This window comes from Falco cherrug, chromosome 4 (genome assembly GCF_023634085.1).
Source record: "Falco cherrug isolate bFalChe1 chromosome 4, bFalChe1.pri, whole genome shotgun sequence".
NCBI classification, from domain to species: domain Eukaryota; kingdom Metazoa; phylum Chordata; class Aves; order Falconiformes; family Falconidae; genus Falco; species Falco cherrug.
In genome coordinates this window covers 28,622,255-28,648,561 of record NC_073700.1, presented here as the reverse complement: position 1 = coordinate 28,648,561, position 26,307 = coordinate 28,622,255, and the positions used below count along the sequence as shown (strand labels likewise).

Sequence of the window (26,307 nt, the reverse complement as noted above, 5' to 3'; positions counted from 1 at the left end):
TTCACTGTAGGTTCAGTTCACTGCACTCAGTTTTTTTGCATGACACAAGTCTTTCTTTTTTAAGTTGGTCTCTATAGGATTTGGTACCAGTTGTTTATAATTACTGTCTTCATTAGACCCTGCACTGCAGCATTTCCAAGCTCAGTATGAGAACAGTGTAGACTTAGTGAAACCGCATTTCTGATGTGTGATCCTGCTGCAAATCCCCAATGCTTGCAGTTAACCCAAAAGCCAGGGAAGAGGGAGCAATATCCTCTCCTCCTGCAGCTAAAGATCCTCACACACCACAACGGTTCTAACAGAGTTGAACGGCTTCAGGGGAGATAGGGATGTTTTATCACTCACAGAAATGAAGACGTGGCAAAGCTGAGGTACCATTTCCATAAAAAGATACTAATTGTGTTGCTTTAATTGCTGAGGGGACAGCTCAGGCCCAGTGTATAAAAATAACTGCTACCTGCAGCTTCACAGATCTCAGGATATCCAACCCTTTCCCTCCCTGCTGTCTTCCCTCTTTGGTTTGGAGGAGTGAAAGCCGGTAGGGTCTGAGGGCTGGGCCCCTGAGAGCTGTGAAGCAGCAGGCACGTTTGCAGAGAAGTGGCTAGCCTACCCCTCTTCTGGGTTTTGGTGGGTTAGGAAGGAGTTAAATGACAACAGAGGGAGAGTCTGTGCTATTGTTCAGGCATCCCTGGGTTCAGGGTGGCTGATCTCTATTCCCGGATCTGCCTCTGGCTTCCTGCATGACCTTGGACCGGCCACTTACCTTTTCTTTTCCTTAGCTCCCAAATTATAACATGGAAATCGTTCTCTTCCTGTGTGCCTCCTTCCCTGCGGGTTTTGGGGTGGCTGAGATTCTCTGGTGGGAGATGATGGGAGGAGGAGAACACGTTTCCACTGGAGAAATATTTACGCAGAGGGCAGCAATTTTTGGACATGTTCTTGTTCATTCAGATACCGCGTGGTCTGTGCATATGGTGATATTTGGGTTTTTTTAGTAAGCAAACCTGTGGTGAAAGTCAAATTCCATTTGTGGTTGCTGCAGCTGCCCGAGCCATGCCTGCTGCAGTGATCCTTCCCTTCACTAGATGGTGCTTGTGATCAAAGATTGGAGTAACTGCAGTTCTTTTTTGCACAGAATTTCCTAATTTTTCTTCCCCAGCCTCCATTCCTTCCCCTCTTCTTTCTGTGCTTTAACACTACGGGGGACACTTAATGATGCTGGATATTGAGCAAGGCTAATCGGGTAGTAATACAGGCTCCGAGCCACCCGCGCCCACCAGCCAGCTTGTCTTCTGGGCTTTGGTTTCTGAAGCGTGTATCAGTGCTGCTGAGCTATGGCAGAGAATTGAATTCTTTCCGTGTTTTCTATTCCCATAAGGAAAAGGCTTCAAAGAGCAGGTCCCCTCCCCCTCTCTGCTGGTGAAGGGCATTTAGGGAAGCTGGGAAAAAAAAATTCAGCTCTGACAGACGCATGCATTTAACAAACCACTGCCTTTCCCTACCTTAGCAGAAGATTGGTTGTTTTTTGAAAAGGGAACTGCTGCTTTTATATCCATCTTTGTATTCAGGAGATGGTTACCTAGCCAAGGTCATTGCTGCTGCATGCCAGTATCAAGCAGCGAGCCAACCTCCTCTTCCCTGAATGAGCACCGGTTTCAGGAAGGCTTCCCCAAGTAAAGGATGGTAGTAGGCTTGAATCTGCCAGCACAAGGTCCCGAGCCGCTGCTGGGTAGAGAACGCCGCAAGAGCAGCCTTCCCTTTTATAAAGGCAGCTGAGGAGATGAATGAAATTGTAATCAAACATTTCCTGTGTGGACATGCACGGGGATCGGTTACGAGCTTGTACAGTGCAAGACACAGCAGGGTGTGTGGTGGTGCGCTGTCATCATCCATGACAGTGTGTGCAGGGCAAATGGGTCTGCCCACCCCCAGCACCCGATCCAGGATCCAGCACAGAGGGGGGGTAACCACCCTGTGGGTGTGTGGCCCTGCCAAGCCTGCCCTGAGGCTCTCGCCCCTCTGGCACTTGCCTGCAGCGATGGCATTTGTTGGCATTTGTGTGCTTGCGGGGCCACCTGCAGCCCGCTGCGCCCCTGCCTTCATGCCAGGCTGCCTTGCCCGCTGCAGACGTGCCTCCGGACCCTCCCTTCGGGGAGCCTGCGAGGTTACATCACTTACAGCTCCCTCCCCGTGGAATTTTACAAACATTAATGAATGGGGCTGGATTGCTGCTATGACGCCAATCAACCATGCACGGATTTATAGTCTGAGGCCAGGAGAGATTATGCTTCTGCCTCTGGCACTGCACCAGTGACAGCAAATTCATGTGTGTGCTGACAAGCCCACAAGGCCAGCACCCGCAGCAGCCCTGTCCTCACGTGCTGGATGTTATGCTTATGGCAGTGACGTCCCTGCAGCAGGGACACAAGCTGTGCTAAACTGCAGTGTGACACAAAACTCCTCTCGGGACTGTAAGCTGACAGTGATTTCTTTGTCATTCCCCTGTTGTCATCTTCCCACTGCACATACATTTGTTCATCATTAAGAAGATATTGCTGATGACTAAACCCTGGGTCTGCATCACAGAGAAACCATTCGACAGAGCAGCCCAGAACTGCAGGGTTCAAACTCAGAAGGAAATTAAGAACTGGGGACAGTGCGTTTCCTCACATCTGTTAGATCTGGAGAGCAAAGCACTCTCCCAGTCCCTCCTGGCTGAGAGAGAATTGCATCACTGGCGTGTGCAGATTAATTTTTTTTCCCTGAAATGTGCTTGTTTTATTGTTTTGCTCCAATGGAATTTGCCAGCGTGTCCCAAATTATGTGGTTCTGAAATTTAAAAGTAACGTACCTGTGTGGGGGAGAGAATGAGTGGTTTTCACTTTGCAATCTGGCTCTTCCCTCCCTCCTCCCTTTTCCCCACATCCCCATGTGTTATGGAGCCAGCTGCTCCCAGAATAGTTTGGGAATGAAATGTCACCGTTTGAAACTGGTGAGTCACAGTTTTTTGGGGGGAGGGGGGGGGGCAGGGAATATGAAATCTTGTGGTGTAGCAGAGCGTCTCCTGGTGAGTACAGAGAGATTTTTAAAACCACAGACTCCCTGATGATGGAGTTGAGGGGCTTTGAATAAAGACTGCTGGGTGTGTCCTAGCTGCTTTTTGCAGGAGGATCTCAAACCCTCTGCAAACTTTAATTGTCTTCCTTAATGTGCCCACTGCAGCTGGATCCTAGTACCTCCTCCAACAGGACTAGGTTATATCTGTCTGACAACACACCTACAGTGACTCTCTTAATTAAGTCTCCCTGCACTGCTGTGAGGTATATGTAATTACAGTGAGACCTGACATAAGCGTCCACCCGAGGGACTAAAAAAAAATAAAAAATTCTTCACCAGAGCAGGGAGGAATAGAATTTTACTGAATACGTTTTCGGGGATATTTTAGGGGAAGTTTATTAAACAAAGGGGGTTAATTATTCTGATTTCTTCTCAGTGTATCCTAGTAGGATGATGCCTTTAACGTACTGGGTGTTAACATAATCGGGTTGGGTTTTTTTCCTTCCAAAAGGATACTGGACATCTTTTGTCCTTTAACAGAGATAGCTATAAAAAAGTGTCAGTGCAAATGGTGGCAACGGTCTTGCAAAATGAACTGTTATCAGAAGCTGAGTAGTTGTCCCTTCCCTTTCCAACCCCTGCCCAGTGGTAAAAATTTTTAGTGAAGGGGCAGCATTCAGGATTCCTGCTCTAGGGTGTTACAACCATCCATTTTCACAACTCTACATGGCAGCTCGGCCTGGTATGTACCAAGAATTGTGCATCTTGAACTAAAGTCCCACAGTAATTGTGATACTAATGGTGTCTCCAAAAGAGCTCTGGCAGTTCCAGGCAGAGTGATTTTCTGTGTTGCTGCCCCAGCCTCTGTCAAAGGTCTCTGTCCAGTACTCAAGGTGGCAGGCAGGACAGTGCATCACCATTCACAGCATATAAATCTAAACTGCCAGTTATTTCAGGTTGCATTACGGTTCCAGGCACTGAACTGGGGTGGCCACAGAGAAGATATGCCACCCATTTTGCCTCTGCTTCATCAGTAATGATCTTCAGCTGAAGGATAGGAAGAAGCTGGGAATAGTAATATCATAAATAGTCCCAGTATGGGCTGGCAGCCCTCCCCTCGAGTCCCACCTTCAGTGGCACTCTGAATACATGCTGTGAGGAAAACTCCCAAGTTGCAAGCCAAGCTATGCAGCTAACTTGGTGGGGATTTTGCAAGCATAAGCCCTAGGGGGTTTGATGCCATCTCTGTCTAATTTATTTGGAAGACTGAGCTAGTAGCAAGATTTTATGAAGTGTGCATTTCTATCTCAAGTTTTAGATAGTGTTAACTAGAAACCCACATACTCTGTCATCACTGAGTTTGACAAAAATAATCTCTGGCTGCAGGAATTTGCTGAAAAGCCGAAGATTTTGTCTAATACAAAATAAAATAACCTTGAAGACAACCTTGAGAAGTCAAATCTGGGTGCGGTTCCGCATGCCTTTTTCTCAGCAGCAAAGCCTACTTATCTGCCCCTCTCTTTTCTCTTTTGTGTATCATTGTTGTCTTTTTTTCTTAACGCAGACTGTTTCAGTGATTTGGCTTACACTGCACGTCTACAAAGAGTTGAACCAGCAACACTGCAGGAGCTGTAAGTTGCGGCAGCAACGTAGGAGTGAGCCAAGGAACCAGGTAAGATAGGATACCCCTATGGGTACCTGCTATGCCACCGAGTTTGAACTTTCAGATATTCCAAACCAGTAGCTCTTAACAGATGTGAATGTCAGTGGATCATCAGTTCTGAAGCATAATGACAGTATTTTAGTGCTTGATATTGTCTTCTTAGCCTCTGTTTCTTCTAGCATAGGTGTCTGCCTGGTATGTTTACCTCCCCAGATCCCTAATGGAGGTTCCCTTTCGCTTGCAGTTTCCTGCAGATAACTCCCCAGATAACGCTGGGGATGATCAGTACAAATACAACCTATTGAAAAGTAGCTTCTTAGTGAGGTTAGTGCCATTTCAAATTGAGTAACAAAAGATTCATTTACTGAGTATGTAACTCACTGAAGTACTGAATCCAGTAAGCATTTGAAGTTTCAAAGATAAGGGATGATTTCTTTGAAACTTAATGGATTTTTGCCCAAAACAAAGGATTTTGCCTCATCACCTGCAGTGGGATTTCCCAGGGTGCCTGAGACCACACATCCTCAGTCTTTTAGCCTTGGCAAAACTGATACATAATGTGTGGAAGTCTTCCTAACATGAACAAGCATTTCAGTGCATTCTGAAAGGCCAAGATTACTACTGATTTGTTGGGCTGATTTGTTGGGGGGGTTTTGGTTTTTTTTGGGTTTTTTTGTTGTTGTGTTTTTTTCTTGGGGGGGTGGGTGGTGGTGGGGGGAGGATAACCAAAGTGACGTTGGACATAATTCGTGAAGCATTGTCAGAACACAATAGAAGAACAGACAAAAGCCAGTCCAGATTCTGTGGTATTTCCTAAAGGGCTCCCTCTGGCATACAGCTATTCCCTGCCAATCCTTTTGTATTGTTTTTGATAATGAATAGAAGCTGAACAGATGATTGTTGCATTGTCCACCAAGTGATTCATTTACATTAAATAGTGCTCCAAAAGTAGGCTTTTTTAGTCACTTCAGTTATTTATTTGTACAGTTTAATGACTGTCTTTTAACTCTCCACTGTACGTAATTATTTCCTGATTGCTTCAGCTAAATTACATGGGGTGTAACTTCTCTGAATTCAGTGGTCCAACAAGCCTTGACGTAAGAAGTGACATGACTGCATTTTCAAAGATGCTTAATTTTGAATGGCCACCTCTAGAGCACTGCTCCTGATTTGGGAAGGTGCTGAGGTTCTCAGGTGTCTGGAGGACCATAGTGTCCTTGGTCCCTGTCTTTGAAGGTTGGGCTGTGAAGCACAAACTTTGCTGCATAAGCCATCACAGTTCCATTGATTTCCCCATTAATCTCTCAACTCCTGCTGCATGTCTGCACCAAGGTTTCTTAACTCGGGGCTTCCATTACGATTTCAGGCTTTTCTTACAGAGGTCAAAAGTTTTTGTTTTGCTTTGTTCTGTTTTGTTGTGCAGGGTGTGACAGATGTTAGGTGCTTAGGAGCATATTGACCCTGTACTGCAGTTAGAAGAACTTCAGTGTAGGAAGCTATTTAGCTCCAAATCCACACCCAGAACTGCATGTCTACTAATTTGGATGTTCTAATGGGTGAGTGAGAATGACACATACTGAAGGGCTTTTTGATGGTTGAAGAATTTAAGGAAATCAACACTCTAGGCCTTTCCAGCTCCCCTTGTCTGAGAAGTTGCATGACTTCGCATTTGTTGAATAGCTGTAGTTACATCTCAGAAGCCCTGATTCCCTAGTTATTCTCTGTTCCCCATTTGATGTACCACAAACAGGTTCAGTGGGTGTTTTTGGTTCACCTGTGTGAAACACTAGAGTCTGGGGCAAGGCAGCAAAATAGTGATGCAGAGAGGGGAAGGGAACAGTCCTAACAGTGTTGGGTTGTTCACATAATATGGCCTAGGTTTAAATCTCCCAGGGTGCAGAGCAAAGCAACCTTCGCATCTTTTTTGACATTGTCTCAGTCCCTTCTCCATCCAGTTAGGAAAAATGAAATCACCCGTCCTGTGCCTGGATATAAAAGAAAGAACAGAAGTTTGTTTTGAAGAGTTTATATGCCTGTTACCTGCCAAGAGGAGGCAAGAAAAAGACTGACTTACTTTTTGCAACCAGTTTCCTATTAACTCATAAGCCAGATGAACAGGGAGGACAAGCAGGCTCCAGTACCACTAAAGACATCGCATTACAGCTGCTGCATCACACTTCTGCCATCCTGGACTGCTCTAGCTACAGAACCTGGGCAGAAGCTGCTGCACGGCTACCTAAGGTTTAGGCATCTGTGTGCGTTACATTTCTGTTACCCTGCTTCAGAAATTGCCTTTGCCTGGTCTGTCATTGAAGCAAACTACCCACCCCTTAGGATCTCCCAGAGCTTTTGCCGCCTTCTGGGTTACATGGCATCTTCATAAACCCAGATGAAACTCAGCAGACACACAAATAAAACTAGCCCTCCCTCTGCATAAAACCACAAAGTATTGCTAGGGTTTCCCCCACTGCCTCCAAGTTCAACCCTCCAGCCTTGATCTCCTTGTATTCTTCCTCTCCCAGGAGCCCACATCGCTCTGTGTTTAGTGGCAGGCGATGAAATCAAACCGTGCATTAGCAGCTCCATAATAGCTTTGCTCAGTGGAACCCAGCTTCCTTCATTAATCCAGAAAATGAGAGTTGTTTTCGTACATTTGAGAAGCTAATTATTTAAGTGCTGGGAATTAAGGCTCATCAGATACTGGAGACTGATTTTGGTTTTGCTTCCCAGGGGATGCAATGAGATGGAGGGAAGCTGGTTTCGCACAGGTGTGCAGAATGGTAACTCACCAGTACATGGAGCAGGGAACAACAGTGTGCGCATCCTTGTCTACCTGAAGCATAAAAGCCCCCCTCCTTGCACATTCCTTTTCTTCCAGACATCATCTGATGATTCTTCCCATTCAAATAGTGTTTTTTTTTAAAGCCACCACTGGTCAAATAACTCTATAGCTTTATTTTTTTTTCTGCTATGAAAAGATGTACCCCACTTGTGGTTGATCTAGCTTGAGTATTTTACGAAAAAATGATAATGCCTTGTCTCAGTGGGGTTTTTAGGGAGGGACATGAGCTCACATCAGCTGTCCTTCAGCTATGATCATCATACTTGGAGATGGGTTTAGGTAGAGCAGCTCTATCTAACCTAACTAGGGACCTTCCAATGGCTTGGGAAACAGATGAATTGGGTGAAATCTCCCCTTGTCTGTGGGAAACCACAGATGAGGACAGATCTGTTGTCTAAACAAAGTTTTTACAATGACGTGACTTTCAACAGTAGATTGCTTTTGACATTCTTCCCAGAAAATGAGGATCTGTTGATGCTGTTGCCAATAACTATATGCTAAAGAAAGGGTATTTGGTTCCGATAGTGTCACTGGACAGATCCACTCTATTCTAAGCAGCTTGCCAAGAACTAATTTTTCATTTTTGTTGAGATAGCCAATGTTCTGTGTTGTCTTCAGAGACTAAGGGAGTGAACTTTTCTGTGTGTTCAGCTGAAGCCAGATGTTAAAGTATTGTCTGGATGCAATTGACTTGACAAATAGCAGGAGTGACATTTTAGCTCCGTTTAAGTCAGTGGCAAAATTCCTGTTAAGTTCAACTGGGGCCAAGGTTCCATCCTGTGACACTGCTGATGGGAAATCTAACAAATGATCTTCAGAAAAATGAGTGCAGGCATTCTGTTTTTCTAGTAGTCTTTTCAACCTATGGCCCACAGATCCTTGGAAGTCTGCGAACTACTTTGAAGAGGTCTGCAAAAGATCACAAAGACAAGCTTATTTTCAGTAGATTTGAATTAGCTATACAGGGGTCCATGATTCCAAGGGAAAACTTCAGGAGTCGATTACAAAGTTTGGAGTCAGCTTGTCTTCGTACTCCCTGGACTGACAAGCATCCTTCTGGCAGGACCTGTGCAGCTGAACTAACCCTTTGTCACTGAATATTGTGGATTCAGGCAGCCTCTCCGTCCTCTGTACTAGGACTGAGCCATGTGGAAATCTCTAACTTGGCACCTATCAGGTGCTGTTACTGTTGATACATGGTGACGTTACTAGTAGATCGGGCTGAAAACAAAACCTTTTTTTTTTCCGAGAAGCTGGTGTAGCAGGGACTATACAACCAATTTGGTTTTGTAGCAAGGTCAGTACTTTGTCCCTGAGATCAATGAGCAGGTACACAGTGTTCTCCGTACGGACTGTGAGGTGTCTGAAGTACCTCAGATGAACTTCATTGAGAAGTGAGGGCAATCAGCTTCAGGCAGAACCATGCAACAGATTTTACCTATGATATCTCCAGAGGTTTAAGCCCTGCAGTCAGACATACAACCTGATGTGCTTTAAATGTTTTGGATTAAGTAATGGTAGTACTACTTGGATGGAAGTTCCTAATGCTTAGATGAGAAAAGGCTTGAGCTAGGATGAAAAAAAAAAATCACTAAAGATTTAAAAATATATTTCAATGTTAAAAATGTTTTGGTTAGGGTTTCAAATTTTTTTCTGTGTAGGTTTTGGTAAGCAGACTTGTTCTGTAAGTTCCTTCCTATTAGATTGTGGGAGAATTTGTCTTTTTTAGAGTGTCTGAAAAAATGCAGGAGAGAGGTACCAAGGAATCTTCCTGTATTATGGATTGGTTATTAGCATGGAGGGTCCTTGTGCCTGCAGGAGCAAATAGACTCTTTGTGACAAGAACAAGATGCCATAACTGGATCTAGCATTTTAGCCCTATGCACACAAGCTAACTTCTCTGTGTCTGTTAATAAAAGAAGAAATGGGTTCATATCTGGAGACCTGGGTCAGGGGAAGCCAAAAAGGAGTGAGTGCTAAAGTCCAGCATCAGTCTACCTCAGAATACCCAAACCAGGCTCCTCTTCTTTTTATATGGAGGAATTCCTACTTAGAGTCTGCTTTGATTGCTCTACCAGAAGCAGGATGACACTTAAGGAGCAATGTATTCCCGAGTTCCTTTCTCAGTTCTACCAAGCATGTGCAGAATTAGGAACTTTGCAAGCTATTCAGTCCTTGAATTTCAAACCAGCAAGCAATTCAAGCTCCTGAATAGCCCCCTTCAAATCCATTTTTGGAGCCAGGGTCTTCAGTCTCTTCAACTTCAAACTTCAGAGAGCTTCACTTGTAATCCAAGTTTATGTGAGGGATTGTAGCTAAATCCTTCATGTTGCTTATACATCTGATCAAAGGAAAAGTCTACCTGAGAACTACATTGGACATTTTAACACATATTATGTGGAAAAGCGTGCCCAAGGGATAAAGTAACAATTGATTCATGGCTATCCAGCAGAGTTTAGAAGTGCCACCTTGGGATGACATGGATCGAAGATACAGTTACTTTGCTTTTCCATGTGAAGAATGCTGCTTCTTCCCAGCTGAGCTATCATGTAACATGGATGACTCTCTGGAGAAAGAGTTTGCTGCACATTTGCAGTATGTTTTAGCTACTATCAACATTTATATTCCATTGGCATTTGAGGGTAAGCACTAATTAGCATAATCATCAATGCTTAAAAATTAAAAATTCCTCCAAGAGACACAGGAGGGATTGAAATCGTTTCCTTCCCCCAGAGGCAAATCCTTTCCCAAGCTATCTGCTGCACCAAAAGGTTTTATTCTAGAGACATTCCCAAGCTATGCCCAAGAGTAAATTAAAACTACAGCAAACTGGTAAACTCTTGTGTGTGCGTGTCTGTGTGTAGCAAGCAGGCCCTGAGTTAACAATTACTACCTGACAAAATGTTGTCACTATTTTCCACTCCTATTTTGTTTTGACTGCTGCTCTGTGCTGTTGTGTCACCTTTGCTGTGTGGGCTGGAACAATCAAGAAGTGTTTATAAAGTCTGAAGTTTTTATACCTCACAGGAAAGATTCAGATGTCTTGATAAGATAGAAAGCAAAGGGTTTAATGGCACTACCCTCTTCCAGAGCTTGCCTCAAGCTCACCGAGTCAGGAGCTGGCCTCAAAAAATCTCAAGACCTGTTCTTTACTACACTTATTTTAGAGTGGATTGTTACTCTGGTTCCAAAATGGTTCATTGACAATAAGCACCTCGGTCTTAGAGACCCCTCTTTATGGAGAATAAGGTGCTTGGAAAACCTTGGGGGAACTTTTTAAGTTTGAAAGGTAATGTCCATACCTTGGAAATGTTCCCTAAGAGTCAGTCTTTAAATTTCTACACTTCTGCCTTTGGGAGGTGGCAGTGGGCCTCAGCTCCCAGTGGTAGCAGGTGAGGTCACGGATGGTCCTGCATAGGGGTTTACTGTGTCTCAGAGAATACTTCTCACATCCTCAGCAGGTCTTCAAGTGGTGGGCTGTGAAACCTCAAGGAGCAGGAACAGTTAAATGCTGTACTTGTTCTTGAAATGGCCAGAGAGAAAAATTAGTATTTTTCCAAAGGAAATACTTCTTTGAGAGGGAAACACTAACAAATGCAGGTGTTTCTCAAAAGAAAACGATTGTGTCTATAAACTCACAATTCTTGTTATTTCTGCATAGGGAACCACACCCTACATTGAGCAAACACAGACACTCTGCAATCTCCATGAAAATTTCAGAATCTGTGGGGCACTGAACATGTATTGTCCTTTTGGAATCTTATATTTTTCAGAGAGATAGACTTATATTCCATTGGCAGAAATTCTCTCTTTTATCTTTATCTCCTGTTTTGATGTGGTAGCCATGGAGAAAAGCCCAAGATTAGTAACAGTAGGTTGTTGCAGCGTAAGAATAACTCTCGTCTTGGATTTAGACTGTATTAATGTCGGGGGTTTTGTTTAACTGGAAATATTGAGATCGCATAGAATAAATACTAGATGCTGTTAGGACATTAATCACCCATCCCATTCACTTCTATCCACTCTGAACTAGATGCTGGTAATCTTTTTGAGGGATGTCGAGGGTAGGAGTTGGCTCACTCTGACTGCTGCTTTTGAAAGCAGTGGTCAGTTCTCCTGAAAGTTGATGTATTTATACTTTTGCCCTGCTACTGACACCAGGGCACCTGGACCCTTGGAACTTGACTCAGTTTGGCTAATAATGAATGAAATGGGCCATATTCTGAGGCTGATTTGCCTTAGGCTCCACAAGAAAGCCAAATTCGAAAATACTATTTTAACAGCAGTGTCTAGCACTGAGTTTCCAGATTCCTTCTGGAAGCCTGTAGTGAGAAACTTCAGAGAAAGGAAGGAGGTGGTGAATCTTTTCTCAGAGAACCTAGGAGGAGACTGAATGCCTTTGGCGGTGACATGGGCTAAGAAAGCAGGACCAGGACGGTAGGAACAAAGACACCACACCTTGCTCTTGTTTGCTATTGGCAAAGCAGGCTATGGGTGGGATTAGTGAATGTTTGACCATAAAGTTTGAGTTCCCCTGATACAGCTGATATCTATACTGTCTGGTATATTCCTTGATTTGCCTCTCCTCAGCATCTCAGCACGTAGCCTCATGCACGTTTTGCAATTTTTCTTTAGATAAACGATTGTACATTTTATAGCAACATACAAACCAGAGCTCTTGCAGCATATATAGGAAGAAAGGAATTTACACTGCTTTTGCTGGGATGACATATGATGACAGAGACACATAGTGACACACAGAGATAACATCACATATTAAGTTCTAGCAGTCAATGTGCTTTTACAACATCTCTCTTGTTACCAAGTGATCACAGCTGATGTCCTGGCTTGATTCATCATGATGGAAACTGGGCGTGGAAGACCAGCTAATTTTAAGGCTACAGAGAAAAGGCAGATGGTTAGAGACATCAGGGTCTGCTTGAAGCTGACTTCTGAAATAAAACTAATCAATAGCTTCCTTTGATGGCCCTTTTGTATCTGGATGAGAAAGATCCAAGAGACCTCATTTGCGTTACTTCTTAGTTTAGCAGATGATGTCAGAATGCCATCATGACTTGTGTACATTTCTTTCAAGACAGTAAAAGAGTTGTTTGATTAGTAAATGTGAGAGATCTGTATTTTCCTGCCAGTTTTTCATTGCTAATAATCTGGTAGATGTTAAGATCGAGGTTATTAAAAACAGTTTATGACGTTTCTTAGGTGAGACACTCTTTTGAATATGCTTCCTGTAGATTAGGTGTTAAAATCAGAGTGATATTAAAGAGTATGCCTGATCATAGCATGTGAGAATTTTCTTTGCTATTGTCTTTGTGAAGCGATGACAAGCGTGCAGCATTTAGAGTACAGTTCTGGTGCAGCTGAAGTCAATAAGGAATATTAACATTGACTTAGTGGAAGTAGAAAAGGATCATCACCAAACCCATGAGGCTGTTTTTAACACTGGGAGAGCCTTCTCACCTCTGAAAAGGTTTCACTTTAGCTCAGTTATTATCACTTATTATAATACTTCATAACCCTCACCATCCTCACCGGATAAATGCAAAAAAGAAAAAAAAAGTCCCTGCTCCAAACCGTTTAGGAGCTAGGACAAGGTAAGATGGAGATTTTGAGAGCAGTAGAGTTCAGGGAAACAACCTACTAACCATCATGTAAGTGTTGATATTGGTATGTGAGTAGTTTAGTGAGCCTCAGCTGCTTTGCGCCCACTGCAAGCAAAGGGCTCTAATAAGGGGCTCAAAGGAAGGAAAGAGGAAGCTGTGTAGGTATCACTGGGGAGCTTGTCCCAAGCATTCGAGAAAATATAGCTTAATTGGTTCATACTGTTTCTTATGTTTATAAAAGAGCCATTCAGACTGCAGGGAATGGCTGTTTTAGCGAGACGTCCAGCCGTTCCTTGATGTGGGAAATGCTCAACACAGGGGTCATTAAACTCTATTCATTAGCATCAGGAAGGTGCAAAGGCCTTCTCACACAGAAAGGATGAGGGCTCAGCAGTCGCGTAATGTCTCATGGTCTGATGCGTTGGGGTGGGTAGGTGGTGCCAGGGCTGCAACACTCCAGTGACCATGGGTGGAAGCATTCTGCCACAGTCACGAGTAAACATGTTTCTGAGGGTGATGGGTCAACCTGTGGGAAGTATGTGCAGCACCCGTTCTTGTTACCTTTTCAAGAAGAGGTATAGGTTGCACGCTCGTTATGATGACTTAATAGGTCTAAAGATTATGTAGGGTCAAAGAGAATGTATTCATTCTAGATTTCACACGTAATCTTCTGAAATATGCAGTGCTACTAGCAATGCTAGCAGTGCAACTAGCAACCTCTACCAGCTTGTGTACACAGTGGGATAATTTGGCCCTTTCCTGTCTCTTGGCATCTCTCTCTTCTCCTGTGGGGCAATTCTAGCTTTATTGTTGGAGCCGTAATCCCCAAACTGCATGGAAGAAGGATTTCAGAGAGAGGCTAACAAACGGCATGAGCCAGGCAGACTGAAAAATCCACGTTGCCATTACAGGAGGTCTCCCATATGGCACGCTGGCAGGACAGCCTGGCCTGCTGCTGCTTCACAGTCTGAGGGGATAAACTCAGGTCTTTTGCTAGCCCTACATTCCCTACTTGCTTTGCCACCAAACCTTATGGTTCTACATGAATCATGAAAAAAATCTCTCTTGCTACCAGAAACCCTGCTCTCTTTCTAAAATGGCAACACCCCTGAAGAAAACTGAAAGTGATTCAGTCCTCAGGTGCTAGTTGCAATTGTCTTTGATTTCTGCCAGTTGCAGCAGTAGGCTGGACATGTACTGAAAAATGTCTTGATAGAATAACGCGGGGGTACTTAACCACTACCTTCCTTGTTGCACAGGCCTTCCAGGGCTTGTCTAAAAACCTAGCCTCTGCAAAGCCTCCTGCCTTGCTTTTCAGAAATCACAGCAAAATTCCCATCCTTTTCCTCTTGCCTCACTCCACCATTGTGTAACCCCATAGCGCACGTAGCACCCAAGCCAAGAAGTATGTACAGATTCAAGTCTTTTTCATTGTCTTCTCATTTTCTTCTATAGCAAAAAGCTGAAATAATACCAGTTCTGGTTATACCCTACTTCCGCCTCTTCCCTGTGGAAGCACCGGGAGAGCGGGATGGCGGTGAGAGGCACCATATACGGCCCTCGGGGCAAACGGCTGCTCGCAGCGAGCTCCCCCAGGCCCCGACCCTCAGGCCCGGCGGGGCCTGCTACACCCACGCCTGCCCCGCGGAGCCACGCTCGGCTGTTTGAATCTGCGAACGATAAGGATGGGGGAGGGCCTGTCTCTCGTGTTGGGTTTGTCCCGCAATACCGGCTGCTCTAACCGGGGCCCGCTGTGGCGCTACCGGAGCCAGCCCCGGGCGGGGGGGTGGGGCGGAGGCTGAGGGGCGCGGAGGCCGAGGCTGCCAGGCAGGGCCTCTGCTAAGCACACGGGCGCAGGCGGGGAGGGCGCCCTGCCCCGGGGAGCGGCCCGGCCGCCGCCGCCGCCGCCCCTCTCCCCTCAGGAAATCACTGAGGGAGCAGCGAAACAGCCGGGACCAGCGGATGTGACAGCAGCGCTGCCCCCACAGGGCAGGCTGCCGCTGGGAGAACCCGCCCCCTCGCCGGTCGCCGCCAGTCCCTTCTCGCCTTGGGACGTGACTGACGACCGTTCCGACCGGTCCAGTCACAACGCTCGCTACCAGGTCCCGCCCCTCCTATCCGTTGGCCGCGCGTTCTGTCATTCAGGCCGAGCTCTTCCCGCCCCTTTCCGGCAGAGGGAAATGCTAGGTAGGAAGGGTGGAGGGGGGAGAAGAAAAGGAAGGAAACCAATGAGACGCTAGAGGAGGCGGGCCCGGTGGCGGACTGACGGGCGGGGACACCAATTGCCACGCTCCTTCCCGCTCCGGCTCCCTCCCTCAGGGGTGGCGGGGTAGAGAGGGAGCACCTACCGCCCCTTCTCCGTTGGTCTGTCCCACTCCGGGCCTGGCGGGCTAGGTTGAGTTAGCGGCTCGGACCATTGCTCACGGCGGGCGGAGGGGGGTGCGGACGAGGAGGAGGAGGAAGGAGACAGCGAAGGAGTGGGGGGGGGTGGTTTAAAGAGACAAGAGCCGAGCGGGCGGCCGGCTGGGGGAGCAGGAGCGGCGGCGGGCGGAGACTCGCCCCCTTCCCCACACACGCTCGCTCACACCGCGGCCAGGGTCGCCGCCGCCAGCGCCCCCCTCCCCTTCCCCTCCGCCCGCCGCTTCCACAGCGGCCTCTATGAGGTAGAAGGGAGCGGCGGCCACTCCGGGGGCGGCAGCGGCCGCTACAGCCGCCGCCTCCTCCTCCTCCTCGCCTCAGAGAGCCCCATCTTTGTGTGTGAGGGAGAGGGCGGGCGAGAGGGAGTGCGCGCTGCCCGCCCGCCGCCGCCGCGCTTTGTTCGGAGCCGGGGGGCCGTGGCGGCGCGGAGCCCCGGCTCTATGTGCCAGCCGCTGCCCGCGCCCCCACAGCAGCCCGCGGGGGCGGCGGAGGCCGCGCGGCAGGCGGCGGCGTGAGGGGCCGGAGCCCCGGAGGGCGGGCGCGCGGCGGGGGGGCGGGGGGGGCGCGCGGGCGGGCGCGCGGCCGCCCCGGCCCGTGCCCGCGGCCGTGTCCGTGCGGTTGCTGCGGAGGGGGGGAAGGGGCCGGCTCGCTGCCCGCCGGCCCGGCCCGTCTGCGGGCGGATTGATGTGGGGGGGTCTGACATGAGTCCGCCGGCGGCCGGGTGCTGCCATGTGACCGGCTTCAAGGTGGAGAACTGGAAGCAGAACCTGCGGGCGATTTACCAGTGCTTCGTGTGGAGCGGCTCGGCCGAGACCAGGAAGCGCAAGGTACCGGGGGCGGCCCGCATCCACCCCCCTTCCCCTCCCGTCCCTTCCCCACACGCGCTCCCGTCCCTTCCCCTCCCTCCGCCCTCCCTCCGCCGCTCACACGCACTCCACCGCCTCGGCCTGCCCGCGGCTGCGGGGAGGGGACGGGCCCCCCGCCCGCCCTGCCCACCTCCCCGCGGGGCAGGTGGGCCCGACCCCCCCGGCCCCAGCGCCGTCCCCGCCCCGCCGGCAGCGGCTGGGCCCGGGCTCCGGCACGCGGCTGTGGGGGCAGGGAGGGAGGAGGAAGCGCTCGGTGTCTCCGGCCTCCGGGGGGTGGCGGGGTGTGTGGGTGTGCGGGGGGGCGGTACGGCGCCGGGATGGAGTGGGACAGCCAGCCCACCCCCCCCGCTCCGGGGCCTCCCTCTGTGCCACCTGCCCCGGCGGCGGGGCCGGCTTTCCGCAGCGGGGCTGTTCCGCAGCGCCGCCGCCTCCTCCCGGAGGTGCGGGAGGCAGCGAGAGCTTCCCGGAATACTGGGGGGGGGGGGGAGGGGAGGGGAGGGGAGGCCCGGGGCAACGGGCACGTCCGGCCTGCGGCCGAGCTTTGTGCCGCCGGGGCGCGGCGGGGGGCGCGCCCGAGCCGGGGGGCTGCGGCGGGGTGGCCCGGGGCGGGGGGGGGCCACGGTGGCTGAGGCAAGTGAGTGGGATGGTTTGCTTAATTTTTCTTTTTTTTTTTTTTTAAATGTTGTTGTGTGTCCCCCCCCCCCCCTTAAAAAAAAACCAAACAACAAACAAACTGCTCATCGTGATAATCCACTTGGAAAAGGGAATTCCTGCTGCATTGGGGCGGCGGGGGGGGGGCGGGGGAGGAACTGACTCAGCCTGGAGCACAGGGAAGGGGTGCGCTGGTGCTGGGGGCATGCCCTGTGCAGGCGAACCCAGGAGAAATCCCTGTTCCTGAGGCAGAAATCCCTGTTCCTGAGGCATAATGCGAGGGGCAGAGCACTTTTCCCCCCCCCTATCTTCTCAAATGACATCCCTGTCCACATGCGTGTTTCTCTCTCAACTGTACAACTAATTACTCGTTTTCGCTTCAAAGTGACTTGGCAGATTTCTATCAGTCATCGCTTCATGACTGAGGAGGGGAGTGCAACAGCAAAACTTGGTTTTTGGGACAGCACGGTTTGTGTTTGTGTTGAAGCAGCCCATTGAAAACTTTCTCAGCCCAGTTGCTTTGCATTAAGCTGCTCAGTCATAATTAGACCTAGAGTATGAGAGATGTACTTCAGGGATGAGGTGGCTGACCGTTTTTCCGTATTTCATTTGTGTTCTCAGGATAATCCAGTTTTTTCTTGGAGGAAAAAAATGGGATCTGAGAAGAAAAGCGTTTCAAATGTATTTAGTTAACCTGATAGCCCTGCAAAATACAGTCAAACTTGGTTTTAGTATTTATAATCCCCTACAAACCAACATTGTGAAGTATATTAGTCAAACTGTGTTTATTTAGCCTTTAGTGTGTCAAGATACAAATTGATACATGATACACGGTACTTGTAGCTTAAATGGAGGAAAAAAATTATACGTGTGCTGTGGAAGAAAAAAAATGACAAGTGAGAAGATGTCTCAGACAAATATAAATCAAATGTTATGTGGAAGAAGGAAAATAAGATTTCATTAGCACAATTTCTACTTTTTCTTTTTTTAATCTGGAACATCCTTTGTAACCTGCATACCATTTGTATGCTGCAACAGTTAGGGTTTTTTCTTCTGGAATCTAATGGTAGTGATGTGTTCATCATTGCTTGAAAAAACAGCTGGAAATAAATAATATCCCATTGTAATCAATCTGTTCTCACTTCCTCTCTGCACGGGCAGGCTCTTAAAGCAGAACAGCATTGTTTCAAAATTATCTATCATCTCATGGAAAACACCAGTTTCTCAAATACATCCTAAAAATGCTTTCTACCCCCCACCCCCCTTTTTTCTTTTCAAGCAGGTTACCAGTCTGAAAATAGTTGGATTCCTGAATTCAGCCAACCTGAAATATGTGGGAGTACATGATCATGTATAGGGAAACATTTTGGCTAGCTGAATTTGGGGTTCAAATCCCAGTCTATATTCACAAAGATTGAAGAAAGTATATAAGCAACAGTTATGGTACTTACCTCTCCTGCATATGGGCATGAGATCTTCCATGGAATTTTTCTTTACTGAAATGCTGTCTGTATGTATGCCTTACTCATTTACATGTAAAATTTGATAAATGGTATTTTCTGTTTGGAGGCATGTTTATAGTCTAATAACTAGAAAACAGTCTTTTGTCCTTTAATATTTTATATATACATATATTATGTATGTGTGTATATATATATTTTAGGAGCATAGTTCTGACTGCTTTAGAGTACCGATTTGGTGGTGAGGATTCTTGTTCTTAATCCTAATCAAAACAATGAGGTCAAATTAGAGGTTTGGTAAAAGGTGATAGTCCTTTTTGTTGCAAAATCAAGGACATGCACATAATTTGTTTATCGTGAAAAACATTTGACGTGTGTAGTTGATCGTTAATGGGAAGCCTTGGTCAATGTAACTGTTAGATTAACCTAGCTGTAAAAGATGTCTTGGCTGTCTGGTGATAGGCAGATGTAAATTGTTAGGTTTCTAGAATGGTAGCATACTATCCCTCCTAAGGCTGTCTTAAAAATCCAGCTAGCAATGGCAACTGCAGGGGGCAGAAAGTGTCCGTTCCTCCCACTTCACTTCCACTGCCTACTGCGTTATGCTTTGGAAGACCATTTTAACGCTGTTTGCTATTCATTTTTAATACCTACCTTTTCTGCGAATAAGCTTTTATGAGCTTCAGTGCTCAGCTCAGTATGCTTTACAGCCAGTGTTGCGAATAGCATAGCTGTAAAGCACAGTTTATCGTTGGAAGGCTACCTCCTGAATGTGCATTTGAATTCTTAGTCAGAAGCGAGAGGTAATTATGTGTACATCTCTGTAGATACTGGTACTCTGGTGAAGGTTTTAGGAGTGTGTTCACTTCTGAAGCGTTGTCTGTGCTGGGATTTGAGGTGTCGTCATGCTGCATTGTTGTATCTACATGGAGGAGTGAGGCTGTAGCTTGCCTCTGCTCACTGCATCTTGGCCGGAGTAGTAAAGTGCAGCAGTCATAATACGTGCTGTTCTAGGCAGAGGCTTTGCCATGGTGTAAATGTGTTGCTGATGGTGAAGCCTAAGCAAAGGCAAAACCTGTCTTGTCATGCTGGGGAGTGGAACGGGAAAAGGGGACGAGGAAGAAATCCAAAGAATGACTCTTGAAATTGTAATAGTTGTGATTAAAAGTTGGAACAAGATTTCAGGGCTCAAGTTGTATGTAAAGTGGCACAAAATTAGGATTGACTGTCTTGGCTTTAGGGGTTTGACCTGTAACTCTTGATTTTTAATTTGTGATAGAATCTGTTTAATAAGCTGATGGTAAAGCTTGTGTTTCTGTAGGTCATGGGCTGATGGTAAAGCCTGTGTTTCTGTAGGTCATGGACTTTACGTTGAATATTTTGATGTGGAAATTACCTCACACTTCAACTAAGTAACACTGTATGAGAGGTCCTTACATTTGACACCAATACCCCACCCCACCCCCCCACCCCTCCAGGAATTATGGAACAGACAAAGGATGCTAAGAAGACTTAAGCCATCCCTTCATGTTAGCTTTTTCCATTTTTCTGTAGGTTCACACCTCAAATGATTTGCTTATTCCTTTAGAATTACAGATGAGAAACATCTGTTTTGCAGTGCTGAATGTAGGTTTTGGTCCCTGTCAGTGAGTAATTAGACATGTAGATGCATCATTGTGTCCAGGCGTTGGTAAGTAATGGTTTCAGTGCTTGAAGGGAAGCTAAATTTACAATTAAATTCTGTCTTGCTAGACTACACACCTTGGAGACAAACTGTCTGTCTTGTTCTGGATGGTTCTTACTGTCATTGCTCTGAAAAGGCTCTGAATGATAAAAGTAAACTGCTATTGTGACTAGAGTCATGATATGTACAAGGTCCTATCTGGAATTTCAGAATGTTTGTTCTGTGCTTCTGCCAATAGATCGAAGAATAATTGCCTGTCAGGGGTTATACACTCTATTTGACAGCGGGTGCATTCTAGCATATTTCTTCCTGTTTGAGAGCTTCTGTTGTTTCTCCATTATTTTCTCTTTACATGGACCCTTCATGATGCTTTCAGATATGAAGAAACATTTTATTTTATAGGTGATGACCTTTCTTCAGGTATCCGTCTCCCCATGTATTTGTGACTTCAGTCCTTCGTTCCTTACGATACTTAACAGATAACTGATTCATAGGTACTCAAAACAGAAATTTCTTTGGTTCATTTCCTAACTTTCAAAGTAGAAAAAGCTTAATAATGTCTTGGCAAATAAATGCCATGTTATGTTTTCGGTAGCAAGTATTGTGGTTCGCAGTCTAAATCAACATTTTAAGTTCTTGCTAGAATGACCTTGCAGTCACAGGGTAAGCTAATGGTGGAACTTTTCATCTCCTGCCTGTTGAGGCATGCTTGCTCACTTGCTTTCTCCTTTACAGCCTTGCCCCATATACCTGTCCAGGAACAGGGAAGTGTTGCTTAGGCGATTTGCTTTGTACCATAACAGATGGACAAGGAACCTTACCAGGCTGTGCCGCCTTCTCAGGCTCACTGTTTTGATTGCTTAAATTAATAGGAAATCTTGGCTTGTTTTTCTTTACCGTTTTTAGCGTATGCACAAAACTTCTGGATTAGAAATCCTGTGGAGAGTTTGGGAGTCCAGGATTCAAGAAGCCTGTCTGTCTTTTCAGCTGCATACTTTGCTTTGGCTGCCTGTGTGAACTGGCCGATTCACTCAGGAAGGATGTTCTTTGCCATGTGTTGTGGGGACTACCTTCTCCCTGAGAGCTTGTAAGAAGTGTCAAAATGGACTGCAAGCTTCATTGTTCAGTTTCATACCTGAACAATCTTCCTTAGTTCTTAACCTCTAAGGAGTAAAAAGGTCCTTAGACCTGCTGAAGGTAATGTTCTCTTTCCTTTTGGTCTGAAGACACGATCTTTGGGGTGAGAGATACCCAGACAGGAGATTTTAGCTCCCGCAGCAGAGCCGTGCATATGTGGGACAAGCCAGACTGACAGTGCTCCGCTGAGCTTATGTCTCTGGTGCTGAAGAAGAATGTAATACAAGAACTTACTCTTTCTAGTGGTGTTAATCCCTGTTTTGTATCCTCTACCGTGCTTTTTTAAATAAATGGTTGGTTTCTGGGCCAAATGTTAGGAATTAGTTCTGCACCGTGAACTCTGAGGTGGTGAATAGCAATTCTTGAGTTGTGGGATCTGAACCATCAGGACTTGCCTAGCGCTTCTCTCTCTGTCTCAGGTCAACACTTGCAGTATTGATTTAAAGGTTACACAGATTCCTGTAACTGAAGCTAACTGATGAATAGTAGTTGTGTTGGAAGCATTTTCTTCCCTGTTTTTTTTAATAACTGCACAATAAATGCAGTTTTCCCCATGCTTTTATTTGTTCCATGTTGCGGAGAAGGAAGATGGAGCTGCGCAAGCTGGCGAAGGAAAAAAAATAGAGTTACACTGGACAAGAAGGCATCTTTTTTTTTTTTTTTTTTTTTTTCCCTTTCTGTAGTCTTATCAGCAGTCAAGGTTTGCTCATAGCCAGGCTGTTTGTTGGGAGCAGTTATAGCATCTTTTTTTAATTTTGTCTGCAATCAGTGATCTTACATGCTCGATACTGAAAATGGCGAAAGCTTTTGAACTGGGATGACAGCTAGTAGTGTGAAGGTGAGCAGAGTGGAATGGCTTTGTTTGATTTGTTGGACTATCTGTTGAGCTTTACTTTAAGCCATCGAAGCTTTAAACCACAAACAAAGGTTAGCTGATAGCCGCATTTTTGTTTCAGGCCTTAATCTGTAGCGTTAACATGAAACCGGAGCTGCAAATCAGTTTCAAACCTTCTACTCTCCTTCTTTCATTGAGGATTTTCTGTCTTAGTAACTGGAGTAACAAATTAACAGGTGAATGCTGCTGACTGATAGTGTAAGTTGCCTGCTTGTGAATTGCTGACTCCCCTTCTCCCAACTTACTGCTAGTTGAGTCTGAGCGGAAAAAAATATCTTTTCCCTTGGGACGTGCTCTGGGGATCCTGCTTCGTAGCAAGTGCCATTGCAACTCTTGGTTTGATTCCCAATGGTGGCTGATTTCTTTTAAACCAAAGAAAGATTAACTGTTCAAAAGCTTGTGTTTCTCATGTTAAACCTAGCACTCGTAGTTTTTCCTGTCCATGTTTATTTTGACGTGGGACTATGGTTTCCTGATGTCTTCTTCCCGGAAGATGTAGGGTGGGTTTTTTTATTAGCCATACCTTTCCATTTCATTTGACTGATAGCTACTTGAAAATGTTGGGTTTGGGTTTTTTAATACTTGTGTTCCCATGGTTCTCCAAGTATTTATAAAGTCTGTAGTACATGGCAGCATCTAAAGGGGGGGACACGTATGTACTCTTGCTTATGTATCGATTATAGTGGCATCACAAGAAAGGCTATCTGAGGGTGACCCATATGCATTTTGCTGGATTTACTAGAACTGTATTTTTAAAGAGTAATTTTTTTTTTTCTGTGGTCATGTAAAGAGCCATCACTGTTAAAGCCTTTCTAGACTTGGACAGAAAGAGCTGCCCAGAGCAGCTATCTCCAATCTCTTGTTACCTATGGACAATGGAACTAAGTGAGTGAAATGCTATAATGACATTACAGTTTATTATGTTATCTGGGACTGTGTTGTCAGCAAGCAGTGCTGGAGCGTAGGGAGAGCCATATGTTATCTGAGAGGCCTGAATTGGGAACCTTTTCTTAGCAGAAGCAGTTCTAGAAGCTGATAGATCTGTTCTGACTGGATGGAAGCTCTGTCTTTGTAGTTGTATTCTTTTACATATTGATTTGGCAGTCTTTTATGTACACTCTGCTTAATTCAAGGTAAGAACTTTGCTGCATTAGCTAGTAATATAATCAATGTTGTAAAGAGTTACTCATTGCAAAATTAACCTGCGTTCTGTTTGGTTCAAAGCACGTTTTCTCCAAGCAGAGGTACCACAGTGATGCAACTGGCATGGCAGCTCCAGTAGGATCTGTGGTTTACTTTGGTGCTAGGACAGCTTCCGCCGTGTTGATCTCTCTCATTTAAGAAAAAGAATAATTCTATCTGTTTCAAGACCTATTTGATGATCACTAAAGTGAACTGTTACCAGACACCAGTTGACTCAAAGTAACCTGAGCTTCACTTTACCTGTCGGTAACTGATTAGCAGCAAGCACTCTTATCTTGTCAAGTTCTTTTGTGTGCTCAATACAGCAAATACTCTACTCTCTTTCAGTTCTCTACTTAAGTAGGTTACTGAAGGTGTGGTTTTTTTAAATAAGGAAACCCTCTCAGTTATATGTAATACTACTTTAAAACTCTTTTATGTTTTTGTTTCTCTCTGCTTTTCCAAGTTGGTAAACAGAACTTTTTTTCCTCCCTTCTTCTTCTTTTCCTGTGCTTAATGGAGCTTGAAATGAGCATGGCTGCTCTTGTCTACCTTTTGCATAGTATAAGTGGTGATGTCAGCATATCCCTGGGATATTTCTGTGAAGGTCTACAGTATACTAAATTTGTCATTGGAAAAAAAAATAATCTGGGCATTAGATAAGGTGAAACTCAAGGAAAAAAAAATAAAGACCATGGTAACAAAAGTTGTTTTCAACACACTTGAAAGAAAAAGTAGTGTCTTTTTAGCATAAATGTTGGGGTTAGTGCGAGTTCTCATGTCCTGTAACAAATTCTGACACTAAACATGTCAAACATATTAAATATCCTCATATTAAAAGTAGTAGTGAGAAGAAGCTCACTAAATATGACACTGCCTTAGTACTAAGTCTGAAAAGAAAACTTGGTTTAACCATACTTACATGGTCTTGTTCCTATACCGTACTGGTTTTGCATTGTGACGTGTGGTTTGCACACACAGCTGAGCTCTTCTGCACATATATGTAAGATGTAAAAATACAACTCACTGAACTTATGAAGTTATATTTATGTAGAATTTAATTGAAGAGATGATTAATCTACATTTCAGTTAAGAGATTATTAGAATTTCTTTTCATTTTCATTAGCATCTTAATCTGGAGTTGTGTTGCAGCTTTTGCCCTAGTATATTAAACCAAGTTTTCATCCATATATATATATATATATGTGTGTGTGTGTGTGTTAACAATTTAAGAAGTAGTGCGTATAAAACGAAAGAGTAAAAGTTACCAAATTAGTAGTAACTTTATTTTTGCCTAAACACATGGAAGACCCTGCAGTATTTGAATATAGTTAAGTGATGGGGATGACAGAGTATCAGACACTGATGTGGCGCACAGTTGCATTTGTGGTGATTGCCTCGCTTGTCACTCAGAAGTTCATGCATCCAAGTAGCCTTTTTTTTAAAATAGGATGGATTCGTGTTACTGAATTGACTGCCCAGGCTTTTAGATATATGTTTTGCTTCTGTTTTTAAAGGACTTTTGTTTTGCGTGAAGTACAGACTTGAATTCTATTACTTCAGTGTGTGTTAGCACAAGGAGAGGAAACAGCAGCTTATAACATTTATTTTTGTGTCTGTCTGTGCCGTCCTCCCCCAATTTATGTTCTTTTTTAAAAAAAGATTAATCTTTCTCTCCTTGTCTTTGAATCACCTGATGTTATTTCAAAAAGATTGCCCCGTTATAATTTGTGCTTCTGTCTGTGCATTCAGACTTGTTACTGCATGCAAGTCAGATTAAGGGACCTTCTTTAGAATATACTTGGTAAATAAAGGTAAGATTTATTGTGCAGCAGATGTGCGACAACTTCATAAGTGAAGACAGCTGCGATAGCTGACTGATTTCAGTACCTCATTTAGGTTGGGTGAGGTTTTGTGACCCTGTGCCCTCCAGTGACAAATGCAAAATTTGTCTTGAGGTTTCATGTTTTTCTTTGCTGTGCTTTGTTATCTTCATATTACTGCCCAGTATTGTTCTTAAACTTGATCACTGTCCTGCTTGTCAGCTAGTGACCAGGGTAAAATTCTCATATAATCTTGTTTTCTGGACACTGCTGACTTCTGTCATGCTGTCTTAGCAAGCATTCCCCTCAAAAAACTTGTTACTGGACATGTTTATTTGAATGATGAACGCTCAGTTCTTTGGTCATTCGTGAGTACATGTTGTGGGTTTGGTTGTGGGATGCTTCTAACAGTGATGTAGAGAACAGGATGGGGCAAGCAGTGAAAATGGTTTCAAGAGTTACTTTAGTTACATGCATAAAGAGGAACAAGGCTCTCTTCTGTCATTATGAGGCTGTTCCTTAAGGAAACTGATCTTACGCTTTGTCCAGCATAATTTTATCTTGCTACTCTTAGTGATGTGTTTCCTTGTCACATAGTAATTCTGCTGTTTGTAACTTGATGTGTAAGTTCTAGAGTTGCTACGATAAGTCTGATTTCTTTTCTGCATCTCTTTGTAATTTTTCTGCATTGATTCAGGTACTGGAATTGATTCATACTTGTGTATCCTGAGTTGTTCTCAACCACTTGTTTAGTAATTGAAGGGGCCTAAAACAAAGTGCAACGGTGTGGTGCCAACATTCATAATTATATGAAGTATATCACTGTATATTTGTGAAATAGTGCCAAGTGTGAAAAATATACATGGAGCATTAGAGAAATTGCTTTATGACGCTAAGTAAATCTTTCGTTCATCCATGCAGTTAAGTATTCTATGAAAAGGAGACGAGGGGAAAGATCCTGGTATGTCTGAGATCACAGGGACATCTCATCACTGGAATGCAAGTAGT

At 45.2% G+C, this 26,307-nt stretch overlaps 1 protein-coding gene across 3 annotated transcripts in view; it reads left to right on the top strand.

The window, feature by feature from the left end:
* The first annotated feature begins 16,179 nt into the window (after positions 1-16,179).
* Positions 16,180-26,307, top strand: part of USP22 (ubiquitin specific peptidase 22) — a 110,965-nt gene continuing 100,837 nt past the window's right edge. The window contains exon 1 of one of the 3 annotated variants that reach the window (XM_055708077.1): positions 16,180-16,428. In XM_055708077.1, the coding sequence (XP_055564052.1) occupies positions 16,303-16,428 (126 nt within the window). In that variant the 5' untranslated portion in view covers positions 16,180-16,302. The remainder of the gene's footprint in view (positions 16,429-26,307) is intronic. The other 2 variants (XM_055708076.1, XM_055708078.1) reach the window with 2 other exon arrangements.